Below are 20,681 nucleotides of genomic sequence, written 5' to 3' on the forward strand. Positions count from 1 at the left end.
ACTCTATCCACTGTGCCACTTTAAAAAGGAAATAATTAACAAAGGGAAGACACTGGAATTAAGAGAGATTTGGGGGGGGGGGGCAGCTAGGTGGCGCAGTGGATAGAGCACCAGCCCTGGAGTCAGGAGTACCTGAGTTCAAATCCAGCCTCAGACACTTAACACTTACTAGCTGTGTGACCCTGGGCAAGTCACTTAACCCCAGTTGCCTCACTTAAAAAAAAAAAGAGAGAGAGAGAGAGAGAGAGAGATTGGGGAAGCCTTCTTGTAGGAGGTGGGATTTTAGCAGGAACTTAAAGGAAGCCAGGGAGGTCAGTAGTCAGAGTGGAGCAAGAAAGCATTCCAGCAATGGGAGACAACCAGAGAGAATGCCTGGAATGGAGAAATGGAGTGTCTTGTTTTGGGAAGAGCAAGGAGGCCAGTGTCAGTGGATTGAAGAGTATGTGTTGGGGAGTATGGTGGAAGAAGACTGGAAAGGTAGGAGGCCATTAGGTTACAAATGGCTTTGAAAGCCAAACAGAGCATTTTGTGTTTGCGCCTGAGGCAACAGGAAGCCCCTGAAGTTATTGAGTAAGGGTGGTGACATGAGTGGGCCTGCATTTTAAGAAAATCACATTAGCGGTTGAATGGAAAATGGTTTGGAGTGGGGACAGACTTGAGGCAGGCAGATCCACCTGCTGGTTATTTCAGTAATGGAGGTGTGAAGCAATGAGGGCCTGCACCAAGGTGGTGGGGATGTCAGGAGAGGAGGAGGGTATTTGGGAGATGTTACAAAGGTGAAATCAGGCCTTGGCAACAGCTTGGATACAGTATGTAAGAGATAACGAGGAATCCAGGAAAACTCCTAGGTTGGGAGCCTGAGGGACTCAATAAATGGTACTTATTATTAAACAGAGGTATAAACTAGGTGGATATGTCTTCCATCAGTTTGGAAGCAATTTTATTATTGGATGAGAACAGATGACAACACACAGGCAAGATATTGGGATTGGTCGAATCAGACAGACCTCTATCTAGGTCTATGTGTATTACAACAAACCAATTCAGAATTCAGCATTTTCAAGATTTCAGCATCAAGCTAGTCTAGGGGTGGCTGAGGGAATTGTCCTGAGCAAGGTAGAGTGGGGAGGAAGGTGTTATGCCCTCTCTTTCCCCTCTCCTCATTAAACAGAGGAAGACCTTATGAATTTCAAAAGGTCAGAAGTTTTTGCACTTCCTGTTGGTGTAACAGTATTCCCAAAAAAGCATGATTGGCAGAACTATTTACATCAAGAGTCGAGAGACACCGAGGATATTCTAGAAACACTGAGGAAAGGCAGTTTCAGACTGCTACAAGAACCCTGAGCCTTGGAGCCCAACAGAGAACTCCATTGAAGAGGCAGTTTATTGGAGCTCCATGAAAAGAGAAAAACCTTTCCAACAACAAGAAGCTGTGAATTATTCCCCTTCTACATGTGTATTCTAAGCTTGAGCCTATTTTCCTCTGGATCTTGTGTATACTTCTGAGACAGTGTGGCCCAGACAATTAGGAAGATTATTCTTGGTATCAACTATTCTCACTTCACCATCTCAGTTAATATTCCTTTATTATACAAGCTAATTACCTCTAGTTGGTTCATTAATGGAGAGCACACAGAATGGGTGCTTGTGAGTAACAATCCACTTCAGGTTACTCTTAGAAACCAGAGAACCCAATTAACCAGTGTTAGTAGAAGGTGGGAAAGTAGCCCCTGAGAGAATCTTTTTTTTTTTTTTTGCAGGCAATGGGGGTTAAGTGACTTGCTCAGGGTCACACAGCTAGTAAGTGTCAAGTGTCTGAGGCCAGATTTGAACTCAGGTCCTCCTGAATCCAGGGTTGGTGCTTTAACCACTGTGCCATCTAGCTGCCCCCCTGAGAGAATCTTAACTCTTATAAAGATGAAGTAAGGCATATAAAACTAAACGACTTGTTAGGCTGTATTATTGGGATGCTTTTCTATAAAATTAACCAGGGAAACAGAAACCTTTGCTCAACTGGTTTTCAAGGTCTCCAGAAAATGCTTTTCACTGCTGCTGTGTTGGTGTTTGACTCCAGCACCGGTCAGAACTTGATCTGTGTTCCTTACTATCTACCAGCACAGTGGATCACAGCTATCTCTTTGTCAGCTTGTACTGATTGCTTTTGTTTGTGGGGTATGAAAGACAGACTTCGCCATTTCAAGGGTTTTAGGGAGTACTCTTCATAGAATCACGGAATCTTAGAGTTTGAAGAGCTGTTCAGTCCAGCCTTTACAGGCATAAGAATTTCCTCTATAACATACTGAAACTGTGCATTAAGCCTTTGCTTGAAGACTTCCAGTGATATAAAGACCATTACCTCCTGAGGCAATTCATTACACTCAGGATAATTCTAACTATTAGGAACTTTATTTTCATCAAGCCTCTTAGCAATTTCCACGAATTGTGAATACTTGGCTGCAGAAGACTGAATTTAAACTGATTTAATCCCTCTTTCTCACAGTCCTTCAAATACTTGAAGACAACTATCTTTTTCTTTTCTTTTCCAGACTGAACACTCCAGGTTCCTTTACCCTATTCTCATGTGGTATGATCTTGAGGGGATAGCTAGGTGGCTCAGGAAATAGAGTGCTGGGCCTGGAGCCAGGAAGACCAGAGTTCAAATCTGGCCTCACAAAAAAGAGTTCTAGAGAGGAGAAAAGAATTAATCCATTTTTTAAAATTTATAGGCTTAATAATATAACAACCAAAGAATGAGAAGAATTAAATGGGGAAATTATTTCATTATGAATGCCACAAATATTGGGATTAGGATAGTTAGCACTTTTGTGGTATCTATGTTTAAAAGGAGGGGGCAGCTAGATGGCACAGTGGATAAAGCATCAGCCCTGGATTCTGGAGGACCTGAGTTCAAATCTGACCTCAGATGCATGACACTAGCTGTGTGACCCTGGGCAAGTCACTTAACCCTCACTGCCCCGGGGGGGAAAAAAAGATTTACTTATCTATGTTTAAAAGGAGAAAGAAAAGATATAAACATTAAAAAAAATTAATCAGAAAGTTTAATCTACAAGATAACCTAAACTGTGGATGTTTTCCCCCAAGGTTCTGTCCAAGGTCTATTCTCTCTGTATACTGTCTCAAAAACTTCATTAGCTCCCATGAGTTTAACTATCTGCATAGTTAGTTATATAGACCTGACTTCCAGATCCAGCCTAGTTTCTCTCCTAAACTTCAGTGCCACATCACTGGCTGCCTACTAGACATTTTAAAGTCAATATTCTGAAGACAGATTAAATTCAACATGCCTAAAACTGAACCCATTATCTTTCTCCTTAAACCCTTCCCTCTTCCAAACTTCTCTGTTTCTGTCAAAGGTATTACAACCCTTCCTTCTAGGGGAACAGTAGATAGAGCACTAGCCTTGAAATTGGGAGGACCTGACACTTACTAGCTGTGCGACTCTTGGCAAGTCACTTAACCCCAACTGCCTTAAAACATCCAGGGACATTTCCAGTTGTCCTGATATTTATCTTGCCACTGGACCCAGATGGCTGGAGAGAGTGAGCTTGGTGACCTTGTACAGCCCTTCCTCACTTAAATCCAATTCAGTGAAAGTCATGACATTATCCAATGTCGTGGTCTTCTTCAAAAATGAAAGACAAACAACAACAACAATACAATCCTTCTAATCTCCCAAATTCATAACCTCTGCATTCTCTTTCACCCTAAATATCCAATTAACTGCCACATCTTGCTCTTTCTACCTTCACAACATTTCAATCTATACAACATCCCTCCAATCTGACCCATTCTCTCCACTCAAACAACTACCACCTTAATTCAGGCCCACTCTTGCTTACAGATCTTACCATGTAATTCCATTTCCCTATTCAAGTTGTGTAGCTTTAAAAGGTAAACAGAAGTTTTTATATTTTACCCTAGAGGCAGTAGGAAGCTACATCCAAATGTATTAATTCTGCCGTTACGAATAGAAAAGAGAATTTGTTTTGGAAATACTGACGTCTTTTCCACTTTTCATCTTTTTTATTCTCCTTTTAGTTTCATGCTTAAATGTTCTCAAGGAGGTTGAGCTTAATGGTTTTCATGTTAAACTTTCTGAAAACTTGTGTTTCCCTACATAGCTCTCGATTTATGAGGCAATACTGCTTAAAATGTTCCGCCATTCTCCTAAGAGGATGAGTTGATAGTCTACACTGGTCCCTTTGGCTATCTCTCCACTTCCAAGTTTTCAAATGTTAGTATTTCTTTCTCTTTATGTCATAAAGGATTCTATTTTATCATTCCACTTTCCCCAGTGACTTCTAACCCTATTTACACCCTCATGATAACCACAATTTCCTCCACTGTTAGTGCTTTCCCAGGCCCTCACACCTGCATTGTCTATATTCTCTTCACTTCCTTACCCCAATCCCTTTGTGAACCAACTCAACTCTACACTATGCTCCACCCTCAATTTCCTTGCTTGTACAGTTGACCATGCCTTGCCAAACTCAGACTGTGGATTACTCCTACCATCTGCCACTTGTGTTCCTACTCACTGAGATGGAAAAAAATGAACCTGACTGGGCTCACTACAAATTTATACTACCTCATCTCAGCTGTGCCTTCACTGCAGTAAAGCAAACATTCTACTCCTCCTTAATCAATTCCTATCCCACTCTCCACAGTTCAAATCCTCTCTATCCCCACACTTCCTCCCAACACTCTTAACTTGAAGACCTCACCTTCACTGAAAAGCTCACAGAGAGCTCACTCTTCTTTCTCCTCATCACGAATCACAGACATTTTTCTTCACCATCTCCTAATTCACACGCTGGTCTCAGATGAAGAAGGGGCTCTTCTTGCCAAAGTAAACCCTCGACATTCACACTTTGATCTCATCCCTCCCAGCTTCTCCATCAAATTGCCCCCATCATCCCTACTTTAATCTTTGATCTATCCCTAGCTACTGCTTTCTTCCCTGCTGCCTCAAACATGACTATGCTTTCCCCCATATGTAAAAAACTCTCACTTAATTCTACCATTCCCACTAGCTATCATTCTATATTTTTACCTCCCCCTCAAGGATAAACTCTTTGGGAAAGCCATCTCCAATGGCTGTCTCTACTTCTTATCCTCTCACTGTCTCCTAAACTCTTTGCAATCTGACTTTGCACTACATCATTCTAAAAAAACTCTCCAAAATTATCAATGATTCCATAATTGACAAATCGAAAGGCCTTTTCCCAATTCTCTTCTTCCTTGACCTCTAGGCAACAGTGTTGATCAACTCCTTTCCGAATACTCTCTCCTCTCTAGAGACACTACTCTCAAACTGGTTTTCCTCCTTCAAGTTTAAACATTCATTCTTAGTCTCCTTTGCTGAAATCAGGCCATGCCCTCTTGGGTGTCCCCCAAGACTTTACTCTGGGCCCTCATTTCTTTTCATTCTATACTATCTCATTTAATGATGTCACTACTTCATGGCTTTAATTATCACCTCTCGTCAAGAGATTCCCAGTCCTATTTATCTAGTCCTAGTCCCAGGGTACCACCAGCCTACTGATCACTCAGGATTCTAACTCTGATGTCATCCTTGATCCCTCACTCTCACTCATTCCACATACCCAATTCATTTCCAAATGTTGTCATTTCTAACTTCACAACATTTCCCATATACATCCCTTCCTCTCCACTCACATAGTCACAGTCCTAATTCAAGTCCACATCACCTCTAACCTGTACTACTCTAAGAGTTAAAAAGTTGGTCCCCATGTCTCAGGGCTCTTCCAACTCCAATCTATCCAAAGTGATGCCAAAGTGATTTTTCTAAAGTGTAGGTCTGACCACATCCCCTTCCTGGTTAAGGAGCTCCAGTGGTTACCTGTTTCACGCAGGATAAAATATAAACTCCTCTGTTTAACATTTAAAACTTTCATAACCTGGTTCTTCCTACTTTTCCAGCCTGCTTACACCCTATTCTCCTCTACTAACTCCACAATACAGCAACATTAGAATATATGCAGTTCCTCAAATATAGCACTACATCTCCCATTTCCATTCCTATCCACTGGCTACCCCCACCCAGCAATGTTCCACCTTCTGGCCTCTATCTTTTCATTCCCCCACCTTCCTTTAGGACTAAGCTGAATTTTTACCACCTGTGGGAGGCCCTTCCTGGCCCTCCAGCTGCTAATACCTTCCTTTTCAGACTGCCTTCATGCACTGTGTATATATCTCACACTTACATATTTACAAGTCTTCCCATTATGCTGTACGTGATGCTCCCTGAGAGTAGGGAGTATGTTTTTGTTCTGTCGCCTTTCTTTATATCCCCAGCACTTAGCAAAGTGATTAGCACAAAAATGTTTTTAAAATACTTGTTGACTGATTGATTTTGCAAGGCAATCCAGTATTTTCTGGCTTAGGTGATTTCTAGGTTCTTCTCCTCTCTTTACAGTGGTGACAGTTTTACAAGTTTAACATCCACAGGAAATGGTGACAATCTGTTCTAGATAATTGTGCTTCTCTAAATTTAGCTTACAATGACATTAGATTTTTTTTTTTGTTAATGCTTTATACTGTTGACTTACATTGAGCTTGCAGCCCTGAAGATGAGCCTTCTCAATGACTTTCACAACACACTTAAAGAGATTAGCCTAGCAATTCATAGAGGAAAAAACAGGTAGACAAGGAATACACATTGCCCACAATGTGTCATGCTATTGGACAGGTAGCACATTGAGTTGATCCATCAATACACGTATCTTAGGCAGGTACTAGGTATGGACTACAACCTTGGTCTAGAATTAGGCCAATTAATAAGAAATGATTGAGGTAGATTTCACTTGGGAAATTGTGAAGCAATTTCAATAATCCTTAATTATTTGATGTCATAACTTTTTTTCTTTTTTCTTTTTTCTTTTTTCTTTTTTTTTTTTGCGGGGCAATGGGGGTTAAGTGACTTGCCCAGAGTCACACAACTAGTAAGTGTCAAGTGTCTGAGGCCAGATTTGAACTCAGGTACTCCTGACTCCAGGGCCGGTGCTCTATCCACTGCGCCACCTAGCTGCCCCGATGTCATAACTTTTTAACAGCAGAATTCCCCATAATTCATCCAGCCATATGTCAACTTACTGGTCACTGAACAAGGATCTCACATTTAGAGTACCAACATTCAAAATGAAGTTTGTAAAAAGTCTAAAAACCAATAAAGGAAGAAGAGGCTCAAAATCATGTCATATCTGCATGATCAAAGAAACTAGGATGTGAAAGCAAAAATTTATGGAACATGAAAACTACTCTCCAAGGACCAATGTACCTAAGTACAGTCTCATCAGCAAAAGCTTGGCCACTAGATGATGAATACTTTGTTTATAGCAACCCATAATTCAGTCAAAAAACATTCATTAAGTGCCCACTATGTGCCAGGCACAGTGCTAAACTCTAAGGATAAAAAGAATGGTAAAAGACAGTACTTGACCTCAAAGAGCTCAAAAACTAATGAAGACAACAAGCAAACATGTACTAATGAGATATACACAAATGATAAAGTAGAAATGATCAACAAAGGGAAGACACTAGAATTAAGGGGGATAGAGAAAAGTCTTCCTGTAGAAGATGGAACCTGAGGGAAGCCAGGGAAGCCAGGAAAGCCAGGAAAGCCAACACGCAGAGATAAGGAGGGAAAGTGTTCCCAGGTATCGTGGGTGGTCAGAGAAACCTGGAACCTAAAGATGAATATCTTGTTCATGGAACAGCAAGGAGGCCAGTATTACGAGAATGAAGTGTACGTGGTAGGGAGTAAGGTAGAAGACTAGAAAGGTGAGAGGGAGGCTAGGTTACAAAGAGCTTTAAACATCAAAGAATTTTATATCTGATCCTGGAGGCCATAAGGAACCACTGGAATTTACCAACTAGAGCAGTGACACAGTCAGTCCCATACTTTGTCAGGTGAACAGAGGATGGATTAGAGTGCATAGAGACTCAAGGCAGGCAGACCCATCAGTAGACTATTGTAATACAAGTGTGAGGTGATGAGGACCTGCACCAAAGAGGTAGAAGTGTCAGAGGAGAGAAGGGGGCATATTCAAGATATGTTGGAAAGGTGAACTTGACAGACACTGGCAACTGATTGAAAAGGGGAAGAGCAGCATGAGAGATGTAAAAAGGATGACATCTAGCTATTACTGACACCTGGCTCCCCCAGATGATACAGCCTCCATGGCTACCCTTTCTTTTCTTAAATGAGCAATGCAAAGAAATAGAAAAAAAAACTACAGAATGGGAAAAACAAGTCATCTTTTCAAGAAAATTAGAGATATCAAGGGAACATTTCATGCAAATGAAAAACATGATAAAGGACAAAAATGGTAGGGACTTAAGCCGAAGAGATTAAGAAGTGGCAAGAATACACAAAAAAACTATACAAGGAAAGATCTTAATATCACAAATTACCAGTATGATGTGGTTACTCATCTAGAGTCAGACATCCTGGAGAATGAAGACAAGTAGGCCTTGCGAAGCACTGCTAACAAAAAAGGCTAGAGAAGGTGATGGAATTCCAACTGAGCTATTTAAAACCCTAAAAGATGATGCTGTTAAAGTGCAACCTTCAATACACCAGCAAATTTGGAAAACACAACAATGGCCACTGGATTGGAAAAGATCAGTTTACATCCCAATGTTAAAGTGCAATGTCAAGGAATGTTCAAATTACCAAACAAATGCACTCATTTCACATGCCAGAAAAGTTATAATTTAGATTCTGCAAGCTAGGCTTCAGCAGTATGTGAACTGAGAATTATCAGAAAAGCAGGCTGGTCTTCTAAGAGGCAGAGGAACTAGAAACCAAATTGCCAATATTCATTGCATATGGAAAAAGCAAAGGGGTTCCAGAGAAACATCTACTTCTGCTTCATCAACTATACTAAAGACTTTAACTGTATGGATTAACAAAATGTGACAAGTCCTCAAAGAGATGGGAGCACCAGATTATCTCACTTGTCTCCTGAGGAATCTGTAGGGGGCCAAGCAGCAATAGTTAGAACTGAATAGGGAACAGCTGATTGGTTTAAGATTGGAAAAGGAGCATGGCAAAGCTGTATATTGACATCTTTTTTATTTAACTTATATGCAGAGTACATCATGCAAATGTCAGACAGGATGAAGCAAAAGTCAGAATTTGGGTTGCTGGGAGAAAGATCAGATACACAAATGATACCACTCTGGTGGCAGAAAGTGAAGAATTAAGCCTCCTGATGATTGTGAAAGAGGAGAGTGTAAAAGTTGGCTTGAGACTTAACATCAAAAAAACTAAGATCTTGGCAACTGGTTCCATTACTTTCTGGCAAATAGAGGGGGGGGGGGGGGTGGGAAATGGAAGCAGTATCAGATTTTATATTCTTGGGCTCAAAGACCACTGCAGATGGTGACTGCCGCCATGAAATTAAAAGACACTTGCTCCCTAAAAGGAAACCTATGGCAAATCTGGACAGCATACTAAAAAGCAAAGACATCCATCACCTTGCTGACAAAAGTCCACATAGTCAAAGCTATGGGTTTTTTTCCAATGGTAATGTATGGCTGTGCAAATTGGACTATAAGGAAAATGGAGCACCACAGAATCAACGATTTCAAATGATGGTACTAAAGAAGACTTTTGAGAGTCCCTTGGACAGCAAAGAGGTCAAATCAGTCAATAGTTAAAGAAATTAATTCAGGCTATTCATTGGAAGGTCAAATATTGAAACTGAAGCTTAAATACTTTGGACACATAATGAGAAGAGAGGACATACTAGAAAAGATCTTTATGCTAGAAAAGACTGAAGGCAAAAGGAGAAGGGTGCGGCAGAGAAGGAGATGGAGAGAATCATGAAAACAACGTACATGAAGCTGGACAGACTCTAAGAGATAGTGGAGGATAGAAGGGCCTGGTTTTCTATGGCCCATGGGGTCATGAAGCATCAGACACAACTAAACAACTACAACATTATTGAATTAGGACCACTGGCTGTAAAAACCTACTTGAAAAGAAACTGACATAGTATACAGAGAAACTTTACAAGTCAGGCAACAGAATTTAGCTACCAGAAGAGTATCAATCTTGTCTTTTCTGAACACTAAAACTCTTTAGATACTTAGAGGATTTGGGTTTTTGTTTCATATTTTTCAATAAGCACTGGAAAACAAAATGTGTATAACACAAGGAAAAAGGAATGCTTAATTAACTAGCATTTGGGGAAAAAAACTAACAAATTATCAATTTAAAAAGCTATTACTTAAAAGCAAAATGCAAGAAAGAAAAAAATTCTAATAGAATTTTTAAAGTAACATGAAATCAAATCAAACAACATGTATTTATGGATCACCTCCTACATACATACCAGACACTATGCTAGACACTGTATCTTCCAAGAGGATAAGATGGGATAATATTTGTAAAGCACTTAGCATAGTGCCTGGAATATAGTAGCACTATATAAATGTTAGCTAGTGTAAATAATTAATTGTTATTTGAGGTTTTTATGACCCCATCTTTTGGCTAGAATTTTAAAAAACCTCAGGGCATGCACTGGTCTGGGACTCCTCAAACCGCATGGTGCTCCACCCACTGATTGTAGTTGGCGCCATGGCACTCACCATGCTGGCACCTCACGTCATCACCACTCACTGACACCTACATGGGCCTGGCAAAATTATAATGATTGGAAGCTCAGTGAGGGCAGTCATGTGACAGTCAGAGCAACCAGTCGATTGGCTGGGGGCTATGTGTGGTCAGCCTGAGGTCTGATGGGAAGAAGGGAGGGTTTTTTTGACATTCTAACTTGAAGCTGGAAGGTGACAGGACGCTGCAGTGTGTTCTCAGCTGATTCCTAGGCAGTGGTGTTGTTCAGGTTGTATGATTTCCCTTTCCCCATTTTATTTCCTTTCCCTTAATCCTACTGATACTGTTTGTGTTTTTTTAAGTTCATTCTTGTTAAATAAATCCTGCTCTGTTTTGAGGGAGGCTGTCTGTCCTTGCCCCAATATTGTGGTGAGCTGCTTAGCTAACACTCCCCAATTAAAAATTGGTCCCTACACTATTGTTATTACTGTTATTATTATCATTATTATTATACAGTAGAAAGAATATAATTTTAACTTAGTCAACACTTCCTGAGTGAGTTCTCCAAATAACAGGATTTAGGTGATTTTTTAAAAGCAAATTAATTAAACCAATCTTTTTAAAATTTAAGTCTTATATTATTAGAAAGTGGTCTTTAATTAATGTCTTAAAATTATCAAAAAATATCACATCAAATATCCTAAAATTGGGCAGCTGGGTGGCGAAGTGGATGAAGCACCGGCCCTGGAGTCAGGAGTACCTGAGTTCAAGTCCGGCCTCAGACACTTAACACTTACTAGCTGTGTGACCCTGGGCAAGTCACTTGGCTCCAATTGCCTCACTAGGAAAAAAAAAATATATCCTAAGATACTTTGAAAGGCAAACTATAAATTAAACTACTGACAACATATCCCATGTGCTTCAGCTGTGGAAGAAATATTGTGCTTGCTGTGCATACCCTTTGATCCAGCAATTGCACTGCTAGGTTTATAGCCCAAAGACATCCCCAAAAAGAGAAAGACCTATTTGTACAAAAAATATTTATAGCAGCTCTTTTTGTAGTGGCTAAGAATTAGAAATCAAAGGAATGCCCATAAATTGGGGAATGGCTAAACAAGCTGTGGTATATGGTTGTGATGGAATATTATTGTGCTATAAGAAATGGCAAGCAGCAATGGGGCAGCTAGGTGGCACAGTGGATAAAGCACCAGGCCTGGATTCAGGAGTACCTGAGTTCAAATCCAGACTCAGACACTTGACACTTACTAGCTGTGTGACCCTGGGCAAGTCACTTAACCTCAATTGCCTCACTAAAAAAAAAAAAAAGAACTGATATTAATTGAACACAGACTGAAGCATGCTACTTTTCACTTTTTTTCAATTTTTTATTCAAGTTTTCTTATACAAAATTACTAATATTGTAATGTTTTACATAATTGCACATGTATAACCAAATTTGGCCCCTACATATATCTGATTGCTTACTGCCTCAGGGAGGGGATGGGCAGGGAAATAAGGAGGGAGGGATAAAATTTGGAACTGAAAACTTTAAATAAAAATGTTTATAATTATTTTTAAATATATCATGCTTGCTCATTAGTGATCTCTGATGATGAAAAAGTTGGTACTTATATAGGAACATATTAAGATGGATAAGTATCAATTTGTTCTGAATAATAAAGTCACAGGATTTGAAATTGAGGTTAATCTCATTAAAAGGTCATCTTTCTTGGTTCCATTTTCAATCTGACTTCCTTTGGAAATCAGGCATATTATTTTTTTTAAATCACTCAATGTCTCAGACCATTTCCTTTTTAATAGCTTTTGATTCTCTAAAATTGACAAACAAAATTTAACATTTTTTTTTTGGTTAAAAAGATCATGAAGTCCCTCATAAATTTTAAATCTATTTTTTTTTAAAGGGAAAAGAGTGCCTACTAAGAACTGGAGGTTTCCATTGGACAAACTCTGAGTCACATGTGACCTTTGACCCACATGATTTGAAAAGCAACAGCACTGCTTTGGCAGCTTTTCAAAATAAACTCAATGCTTTCTGGACATCTGTATCCAGGTTATTTCCTTCCCCTGGGTGTAATCCAAATTATATTGGATCAGGTGTTGGTCTCACAGAACAATTTTTTGGTAACATTAAAAAAAAAAACTAACAAATCAGCAAGGCCCTATTTTTAAGAAGGGGGTGGAAGGAACAGGAAAGAACAAGCATTTATACAGCGCCTATTATGTACCTCAACACTGTCAACAACCCTGCAAGATAGGTATTATTATTATAATTCCCATGTTATAATTGAGGAAAGTGAGGCAAACAAAGATTAAGTGACTTGCGGAGGATAACACAACTATTAAGTGTCTGAAGTCAGATTTTAACTGAGGTATTCCTGATTCCAGGACAAGGTTCTATCTACTGCACACCAGCTCTTAGCAAACATCTGTAAACCATGAGATGAGCTCTTGGTTTGTATTACCCAAACCTGAGAAAAGAAAATGCTACTTTAAGAAGTCTTTTAAAAAGCAGATTATGATAGTCAACCAACATGTATTTATTAATTGTTTACTGTGTATCAGGAACTTTGCCAAGTGCTAAGAAAACAAAAGCAAAAACATGAACCCTTCTCTTAAGGAGCTCACATTCTAATACAGGAAACATGCAAAGAACTATGTACATGCAAAATATATAGTGTAAAAGGAAGGTAGCTCTGAGGGATAGCACTTGGGGAAGGAGGAGATCAGAAAGGACATCGGGAAAGGCTTCCTCAAGAGGACAGGATTCAGGGGACAGCTAGGTGGCACAGTGGATAAAGCACAGGCCCTGGAGTCAGGAGGACCTGTTACCTGAGTTCAAATCCAGCCTCAGACACTTGATACTTACTAGCTGTGTGACCCTAGGCAAGACATTTAAACCCCATTGCCCCGCAAAAAAAAGAAAAAAGAAAAAAAAAAAAGAGGATGGGATTCAAGTTGTCTTTTAAGATGCCAAGGAAACCATTCCAGGAGGTGAGGGGACTAGCCAGTTAAAATTCACAGAGCTGGGTAATGGCACGTCATGTGTGAGGAACAGCAAGTAGATGAATGTAGCTGGACTGTAGAGTTCATAGGGGGAGTGAAATGTAAGAATGAAAAGACAGAAAGAAGCCAGGTTGTGAAAAGGCTTTCTAGTTAAATGCCTCATACTGCTACTACTACTATTTATTGCTATTACTACTACCACCACCACCACCACTACTGTAACCAACAATTTGTAAGACTTTTACTAATAAGCTTAGTGAATATCGGGTTGGAGTTGGAGTCAGAAAGACTCGAGTTCAAATCCTGCTTAGTTGTGTAACTCTGGACAAGTCACTCCCAGTTTGTCTCATCATCTATAAAATGGCATCTATCTCATAGGGTTGTTGCATAGATCAAAGCATTAACCTTAAAGTGCTACATAAATGTGAACTACTTAACCATAAATTCATAAATACCATAAATTCACTTAGAAAACTTCAATCATTTTTGTTGGAAATACTATATACTAATTAGCAGGTATTGTGAACAAGGGATCTGGGAGTCAAAAGTACTGATGGCTCTGTAAAGATATCTGACCTTGGATAAGTAACTTCACCTCTCTAAGCCTCAGTTTTCTTACTTGTAAAATGAGAGCTAAGCAAGATCTCTAAAGTATATTTCAGTTCTAATGTTCTGTGTATGTAAAACATAATACAGTAAATGAATCCATAAATGTATGGTTAAAGAAATAGAATGAAATACAGCCTAAATCATTTTACCAATTATAACTTTGCTCCTGTTTCAATAGTAATTTCTGGCTAATTCACAACAGCAGGTGCTATTAAAGATTTTTTCAATGAAAGTTTAAAAATACTTTAACAGTTCTGGATTAATAAAGATTAATCCTCAATCTATAAATAACTTCAGTAATAGATCATGGCACTAATAATACCAAAGTCACTAGTTGAATTCCCATATAAGGCAGTTAGCTTGAATTTTTTTTTTCAGTGACCACTGATTCCAGCACTAATTCTGACTGGCTGCCAATAATACAAGGGAAATAGAAAAAAAAATTATGTACATGAAACATCATAAATCCGTTACCACTACTGGAAAAAAAAAACACTCGAAGCATAGATCTTTTTGGTAAAAGGTCACTTTAAGGATGCAACTTGGGAGAAGCTGATAAAAGAATGTTTTCAGATATTTGGGTAACCTCTGTCTCAACAGACTATTAAATCTCATTAGAAGTCAGAAACAATCAACTAATATTTGTTTTATTCAGACAGTGTGCTCTCCAAGCACAACATGCAAGAAAAATATATAATTTATTGAAGAACATTTAAATGTGCAATGAATTAACAGTAAATTTCTTGTCAAATGACAAGAAACATTTCAAGTAGCCTAAAACTTTCTATCAGGAAACAGTGTCATTAGTCACTTGTTTCATCCAGCTGTTTATTATAGGTGTGTGACACATGCACCCACCCACACACACACACACACACACACACACACACACACACACACATACACTTTTTCAGGAGGCAGACCTAAGTTCAAGAGTGACTCATAAAACATAATTTGTGATGGTCCATAGAATCCAAGATTCAGAGTAGTAAGGGGTCTTAGAAGTTCTACTTTCCTATCCCAAGTAAGAATCCCCCTCTTATAACACTACTTGATGGGTGTTGATCCAACTTTGATTGCTTTCAGTGACAAAGAATCAGAGTATGCATATCATAAAAGCCCAATTCAGTTCATATTTGTTAAGCTCTATAAAATTTACAAAGCACTTTCTTAACAACAACCCTATGACAAAGTTAATGTGAGAATTGCTATACCTATTTTATACATGAGGAAACTGACTCCAAATTCAGTGCTCCTTCTACTACATCAGGACAGCCCATTCTATCTTGGGGCAGTGCTAATTATTAGGAAGTTCTTAATATGGAGCTAAGACTTGCTTCTCTATAACTTTCACCGGCTAGTCTTGGTTCTTCCCTCCAAAACTACAAAGATAAAAGTCAAAACTGCAAAACCGATTGAAACAAAATAGAATGATATAGATAGACAAGCTCTGCCCAGAATAACTAGTACAAAGGAGTTTGAAAAAATAGAAGAGGCACAGGAAATACAAGAAAACAAGTGACAAGATGTAACAGAGATGAAACAAGGCCCATATTTATCAAAAGCAAGAGCATCAACAAGAGGACTAGTTCAAGACACTTGTGGGAGTGGGACCTAGGAAGGATACTCCAACCATTTCACAGAACCAGAGAACTTCCTAAAAAGAGGATCTCGGAGTTTGGGGTTTTTTAAGGGTTTTTGCTTTGTTTATTTTTGCCTGAATCTAGAAGTTGTATGTATTACCAACCAAAAAGGCCCTGTTTCCTCAAGAACCAATGGCTGCTGCTTAATCAAGGTAGAATTTAGACAAACAAATCTAGATAAAGCTATATTAATTTCAGCAAACATTTTAAAGCACCTACTCGCTATATGTAATGGACTATGCTAGGAACTAGGAATACAAAGACAAAACTGATAAAAACCATCCCTTCAAGGAGCTTACATCCTACTGGCCTTAGAAACTATGCTGCATTCCTTACTCAGAAATTGCTCAGACTGTAGTCAAGTTTGTTATTTGGACACTAAATAGCTGGTTAAGACATTTCAGAACTCACTATAGAAGGGTTATGGCAGGGGGAGGGGAAGAAGTAGGGAGAATATTAAGGAGAACTGAGAAAAGCTGTCTTCTCAAGATCAAAATCTAAATTGAGTGGACAAGAGATAAAACTATTTGTAAACACAAAGAGCCCTCTATTTGGGGTAATCCTAACATTTTGTTATAAAGAGATGAAAGTTATTGCTGAATTCTGTCACTTAAGAAGTATATTCTACAATGATGTACTGATTAAGAAATTTTAAAAATGAAATAATAATGACTAATATACCCTAAGCAGATAGGTGATGGTAGTATTTTCAGCCGTGTCCAACTCTTCATCACCCCATCTGGGATCTTCTTGGCAAAGACAATTGGAATGCTTTGCCATTTCCTTCTCCAGTTCATTTTACTAAACTGAGGCAAACAAGGGTGAGTGACTTGCCCAGCTAACTAAGTGTCTGAGGCCTGATTAGGAATCTTGCTGACTCCAGGTCTTGGTACTCTATCCACTGAGCCACCTAGCTGCCCCCAAGCTGATAGGTAGTATGGCAATAATGTGCCTTGAAGCTCCCAACAACTGAAAGTCAAAAGAGTTCTCTGGAACAATTTGCACCAGCTATTATGATACATGTACCTATAACGTCTGTTAAATCCAACATATTGAGCAATCTCATATCAACCTTATCTATTAACTATACTGATATCAAATGTAAGAGCATTAACAATAAGACTCCTGGAACTAGGCAGTTTCTTGGCATTAAAGTGACAACTTTTTGCACCACATACATGTTGGGCTGGTGGTGTGTGAAGAATAAATAATAACAACAAGCCTAAGCAGCTTGTGAATAGTGAGCTGAAATAAGAAAACAGCAAACAGGGAAGGCAAAAGAAACTTTATTTTGTGTTCATGGAAGCACAGCCTTAAGCAATATGAGAAGTGTGGATAGCTGGGAAACAACTACAACCAACTGAATAATATGGCCATAGCACACACCAAAAAGTTATTTTCTAAACAAGGGCTTTAAGCTTAACAAGATAGGAGGCAACATTAAAAGCAGTGAGGATCATTTTGGATAGTAGTCATTTTTTTTTCAGTGAGGCAACTGGGGTTAAGTGACTTGCCCAGGGTCACACAGCTAGTAAGTGTCAAGTGTCTGAGGCTTGAACTCAGGTGAATTCAGGGCCAGTGCTCTATCCACTGCGCCATCTAGCTGCCCCAATAGCAGTCATTTAACAAAGGAGATACTTAACAAATGTTCAGTGTAATGGTCTGTATGCACAAAACACAATTCACAATGACAATGGTGTGATCTTAAAAAAATCGGTAGCAATACAGGCCAGCGCTGTGTTACAATTTAAACAAAGACAACTTTCAAAGAACCTGAGGCAACCTACAGAAAAACATACTACACATTAATGACGTCATTTAATCAAGTAAAACAGAGGCCATCTAAGAAACATCATTAGTGTTTTCAGACAGTGGAGCTAAATATGTGGACATTAATTTGGGTTTACATTTTCTAACCACTGAAGTGAAAATAGAAACATGCAGTTACATTGTTTTCATTTTCTGACACAATTTCATCTGCATCAAAGTTTTTTCCCCTGGAAATAAACTCAAACAGGAATTTATCAAGTGGATTCTTGTATAAAGTGCACAAAGTGACAAAGTAAACTGCCTCTTCAGTCATCATTTTATATTTATATGTGTGTGTGTATGTATATATATTTAAAAAAATACAAAACAAAAACTTCCTAAGTGTAAAACTTTATTTACACTTATTCCTATTTTATTTCATCTAATTGTATTTGATCCAATTTTTATCCTGTTAAGGTGTTTTGGGAATCTGATTCTGTTATTAGTGTTATCTACCCTTCATAGTGTTATCCCATCTGCAAGAATTTACCAAATACCTACTATGTGAAAGGCACCAGTTGGGGAAATGAAATTGTTCTGGCCCTCAAGCATCTTATACTTTATGGGGGTGGGGCATGCATCACAGACAAGGAAAATAATCAGGAGAAAGGACTAACCATTGGAGAGATCAGGGAAAACTTCATGAAACATGTGGCAACCTAAATGATGATGAAAATTCTGAGAGACAGAAATCAGCTAATCAACTAGCATTTATTAAGTGCCTACTGTGTGACAGTCCAGCCCTTAAGGAACTTACAGTTTACTGTTTGAGCCCTGTCATAATTTTTTTAAAAGAGTAAACATATATGCACATATATGTTTACATGAGGTTCAACTAAAGATTGTTTTTAATGGTAGTTGTTCAAAAAAGTATAGCTCAGCAGACAGGGTTAAAATCTAGCTACCGACACTTAAAAGCTGTGTGATCAAGGACATGTCTCTGAATTTCAGAGCATACGTTTTCTTATCTACAAGATGGGAATAGGGTCAGTCAAAAATATTGATCTGGAAAGGAACTCAAAAGCCATATGGTCCAACCCTTTCATTCTACAAATGAGTTTGATGTGAATAGAAAAATAACCCACACAGTCAGAAAACTGAGATGAGGTAGATAAGGAAAACTGGGCAAGGCAAGCTTAGTGACTTGTCCAAGGTCAACTAGATAGATAGTAAGCTTCAGACTAAATTCGAGGATCTAATAAGATGTTATAAAGTACTCTACAAAGTAAACTATAATTTGTGTGTAATTCTAAACTAAAGTTGGAATCTGTATTTTGCCTATATAGTTGTAACTTTAAAATCTGCTGCTGTATTTCTAAATAATTTTAAAACTTTTTTTTAGTGTTTTAAAGGTTTTAAAAAAACAACGTTGAAAAAGTAACTAAATTCAAAGAAAGGTAAGTTCTTATTCTCCTGCATAATTTCAGAATGGAGTACCAAAATGTATGAATAGCTTAACATCTGATACTTCTTCATTCTTTGCACTATTTTTCACTGGCAATAGAATTATGGAGCACTACATTTAGAATCAGGAAGCCCTCAGTTCAAATCCTGACTCAGCTACTTAATTAACTCTGGGCAAGTCACTCGGCCTACTTGGGTCTCAGCTCCTCATCAGTAAAATGAGATAGCTGGACCAGATGATCTCTAAAGTAGCTCTGAGCTCTAAAAATCTATAACTCTAATTTATGGTGTCTATGATCCATTTCCAAATTCGATGTTTCCAAACCTTTCTAAGATCATACAATAACTGTACCATTTCAATTACTTTTTTTTTTCATTTAAAAAAAAAAAACCTATATCAAAACACAAGAGATTTCAATGACCCATACACTTTCAGCTATTATTCACAAAGAACTCTGCTGGAAATCTGCAATTACTAATCTAAGGTTTACTAATCTCATACTACAAAAAAAAAATTTTAATCCTATTAAGTACACAGACCAATGAGGGCAGAGGGTAAGGAAAATGTCCTCTCATTTGGCCTACCTGATACATTCTCTAAGGGGGTTTCCTTTCTCCATTCACTCCCTCAGAGGTGAGAGCTGCCCAGAAATCCCAGAACCTAAGTTTTGGTCTGGGAGTTAGAAGAGAAAAGAGTAAGGGCGTTTCCATGACAACCCTTAACAGAAGCAGAGGAAAGAGTTTCTTGGGAGAGCACGAGGACGAGGAAGGGACAGATGGGAAAGTAGGAAGGGAGGAAGGAGGAAGGAGATGGAAAAGAAAGAATAAAGGAAGAAAGGGATGGGAAAATAGGAATGGAGGAAAGAGATGGGGAAAAAAGGAATGAAGGAAGGAGGAAGGGGATGGGAAAGAGGGAATGGAATCGCCTATGGGATGTGTAAAACGCCCAGCGTTGCATTTGAGGGTCCCTTCCAGGGATGTGAAAGGATGAAGCAGCCCAGGGAAATGAGAAGCGGGCAGAGCCCAGGACGCCGGGCGGGGCTGGAGCGGGGCCGGAGGCGCAGGGGCGGGGGACAGCGGGCCCGGGCTCGAGGCTCCGAGGGGCCGGGCGGCCCCCGCCTCCACCTTCCAGCCCCGGGCTCGCCCGCTTACCTGGACAGCGAGTCCACGCTGGGCGGCCGCGCGGCCGCGGGCTGGGAGCCCAGGCTCTCACAGCTGGAGCTCTTCTCCATGGCGCGGCCGGGCCGAATGCAAGGCTGGGCGGCGGCGGCAGCGGGCAGGAGGAGCCGCGGTCAGCCCCGAGCCTCCCAGCCCCGCCGCAGACAGGAAGCGGCCATGTTCGCCCAGACTGCACCGCGAGAGAGCGGGGGCTACGGGAGGGGGCCAGCCCAGAGTTGAGGAAGCGTCCTCCCCCAGGCCCGCCCCCGCCCCTCGACTCCCTCCTCCTGCGGGGGGAGGCGGAGACCCTAGAGAGAGGGATTGGGGACGGAGGAAGGGGGGTGGGGCGTTCTGGGAGAGAGACTCCAGGGAGGGATCAGGGTCCGAGGGACTGGGGCTGGGGGCTAGGGGCATAGGTCAGAGGATGG

At 39.7% G+C, this 20,681-nt stretch overlaps 1 protein-coding gene across 1 annotated transcript in view; it reads right to left on the minus strand.

The window, feature by feature from the left end:
* Positions 1 to 20,421, minus strand: part of MTMR2 (myotubularin related protein 2) — a 104,502-nt gene extending 84,081 nt beyond the window's left edge. The window contains exon 1 of the mRNA XM_043994357.1: positions 20,248 to 20,421. Within this exon, the coding sequence (XP_043850292.1) occupies positions 20,248 to 20,327 (80 nt within the window). The 5' untranslated portion in view covers positions 20,328 to 20,421. The remainder of the gene's footprint in view (positions 1 to 20,247) is intronic.
* Positions 20,422 to 20,681: the final 260 nt, after the last annotated feature.

Source organism: Dromiciops gliroides, chromosome 3 (assembly GCF_019393635.1).
Source record: "Dromiciops gliroides isolate mDroGli1 chromosome 3, mDroGli1.pri, whole genome shotgun sequence".
NCBI lineage: Eukaryota > Metazoa > Chordata > Mammalia > Microbiotheria > Microbiotheriidae > Dromiciops > Dromiciops gliroides.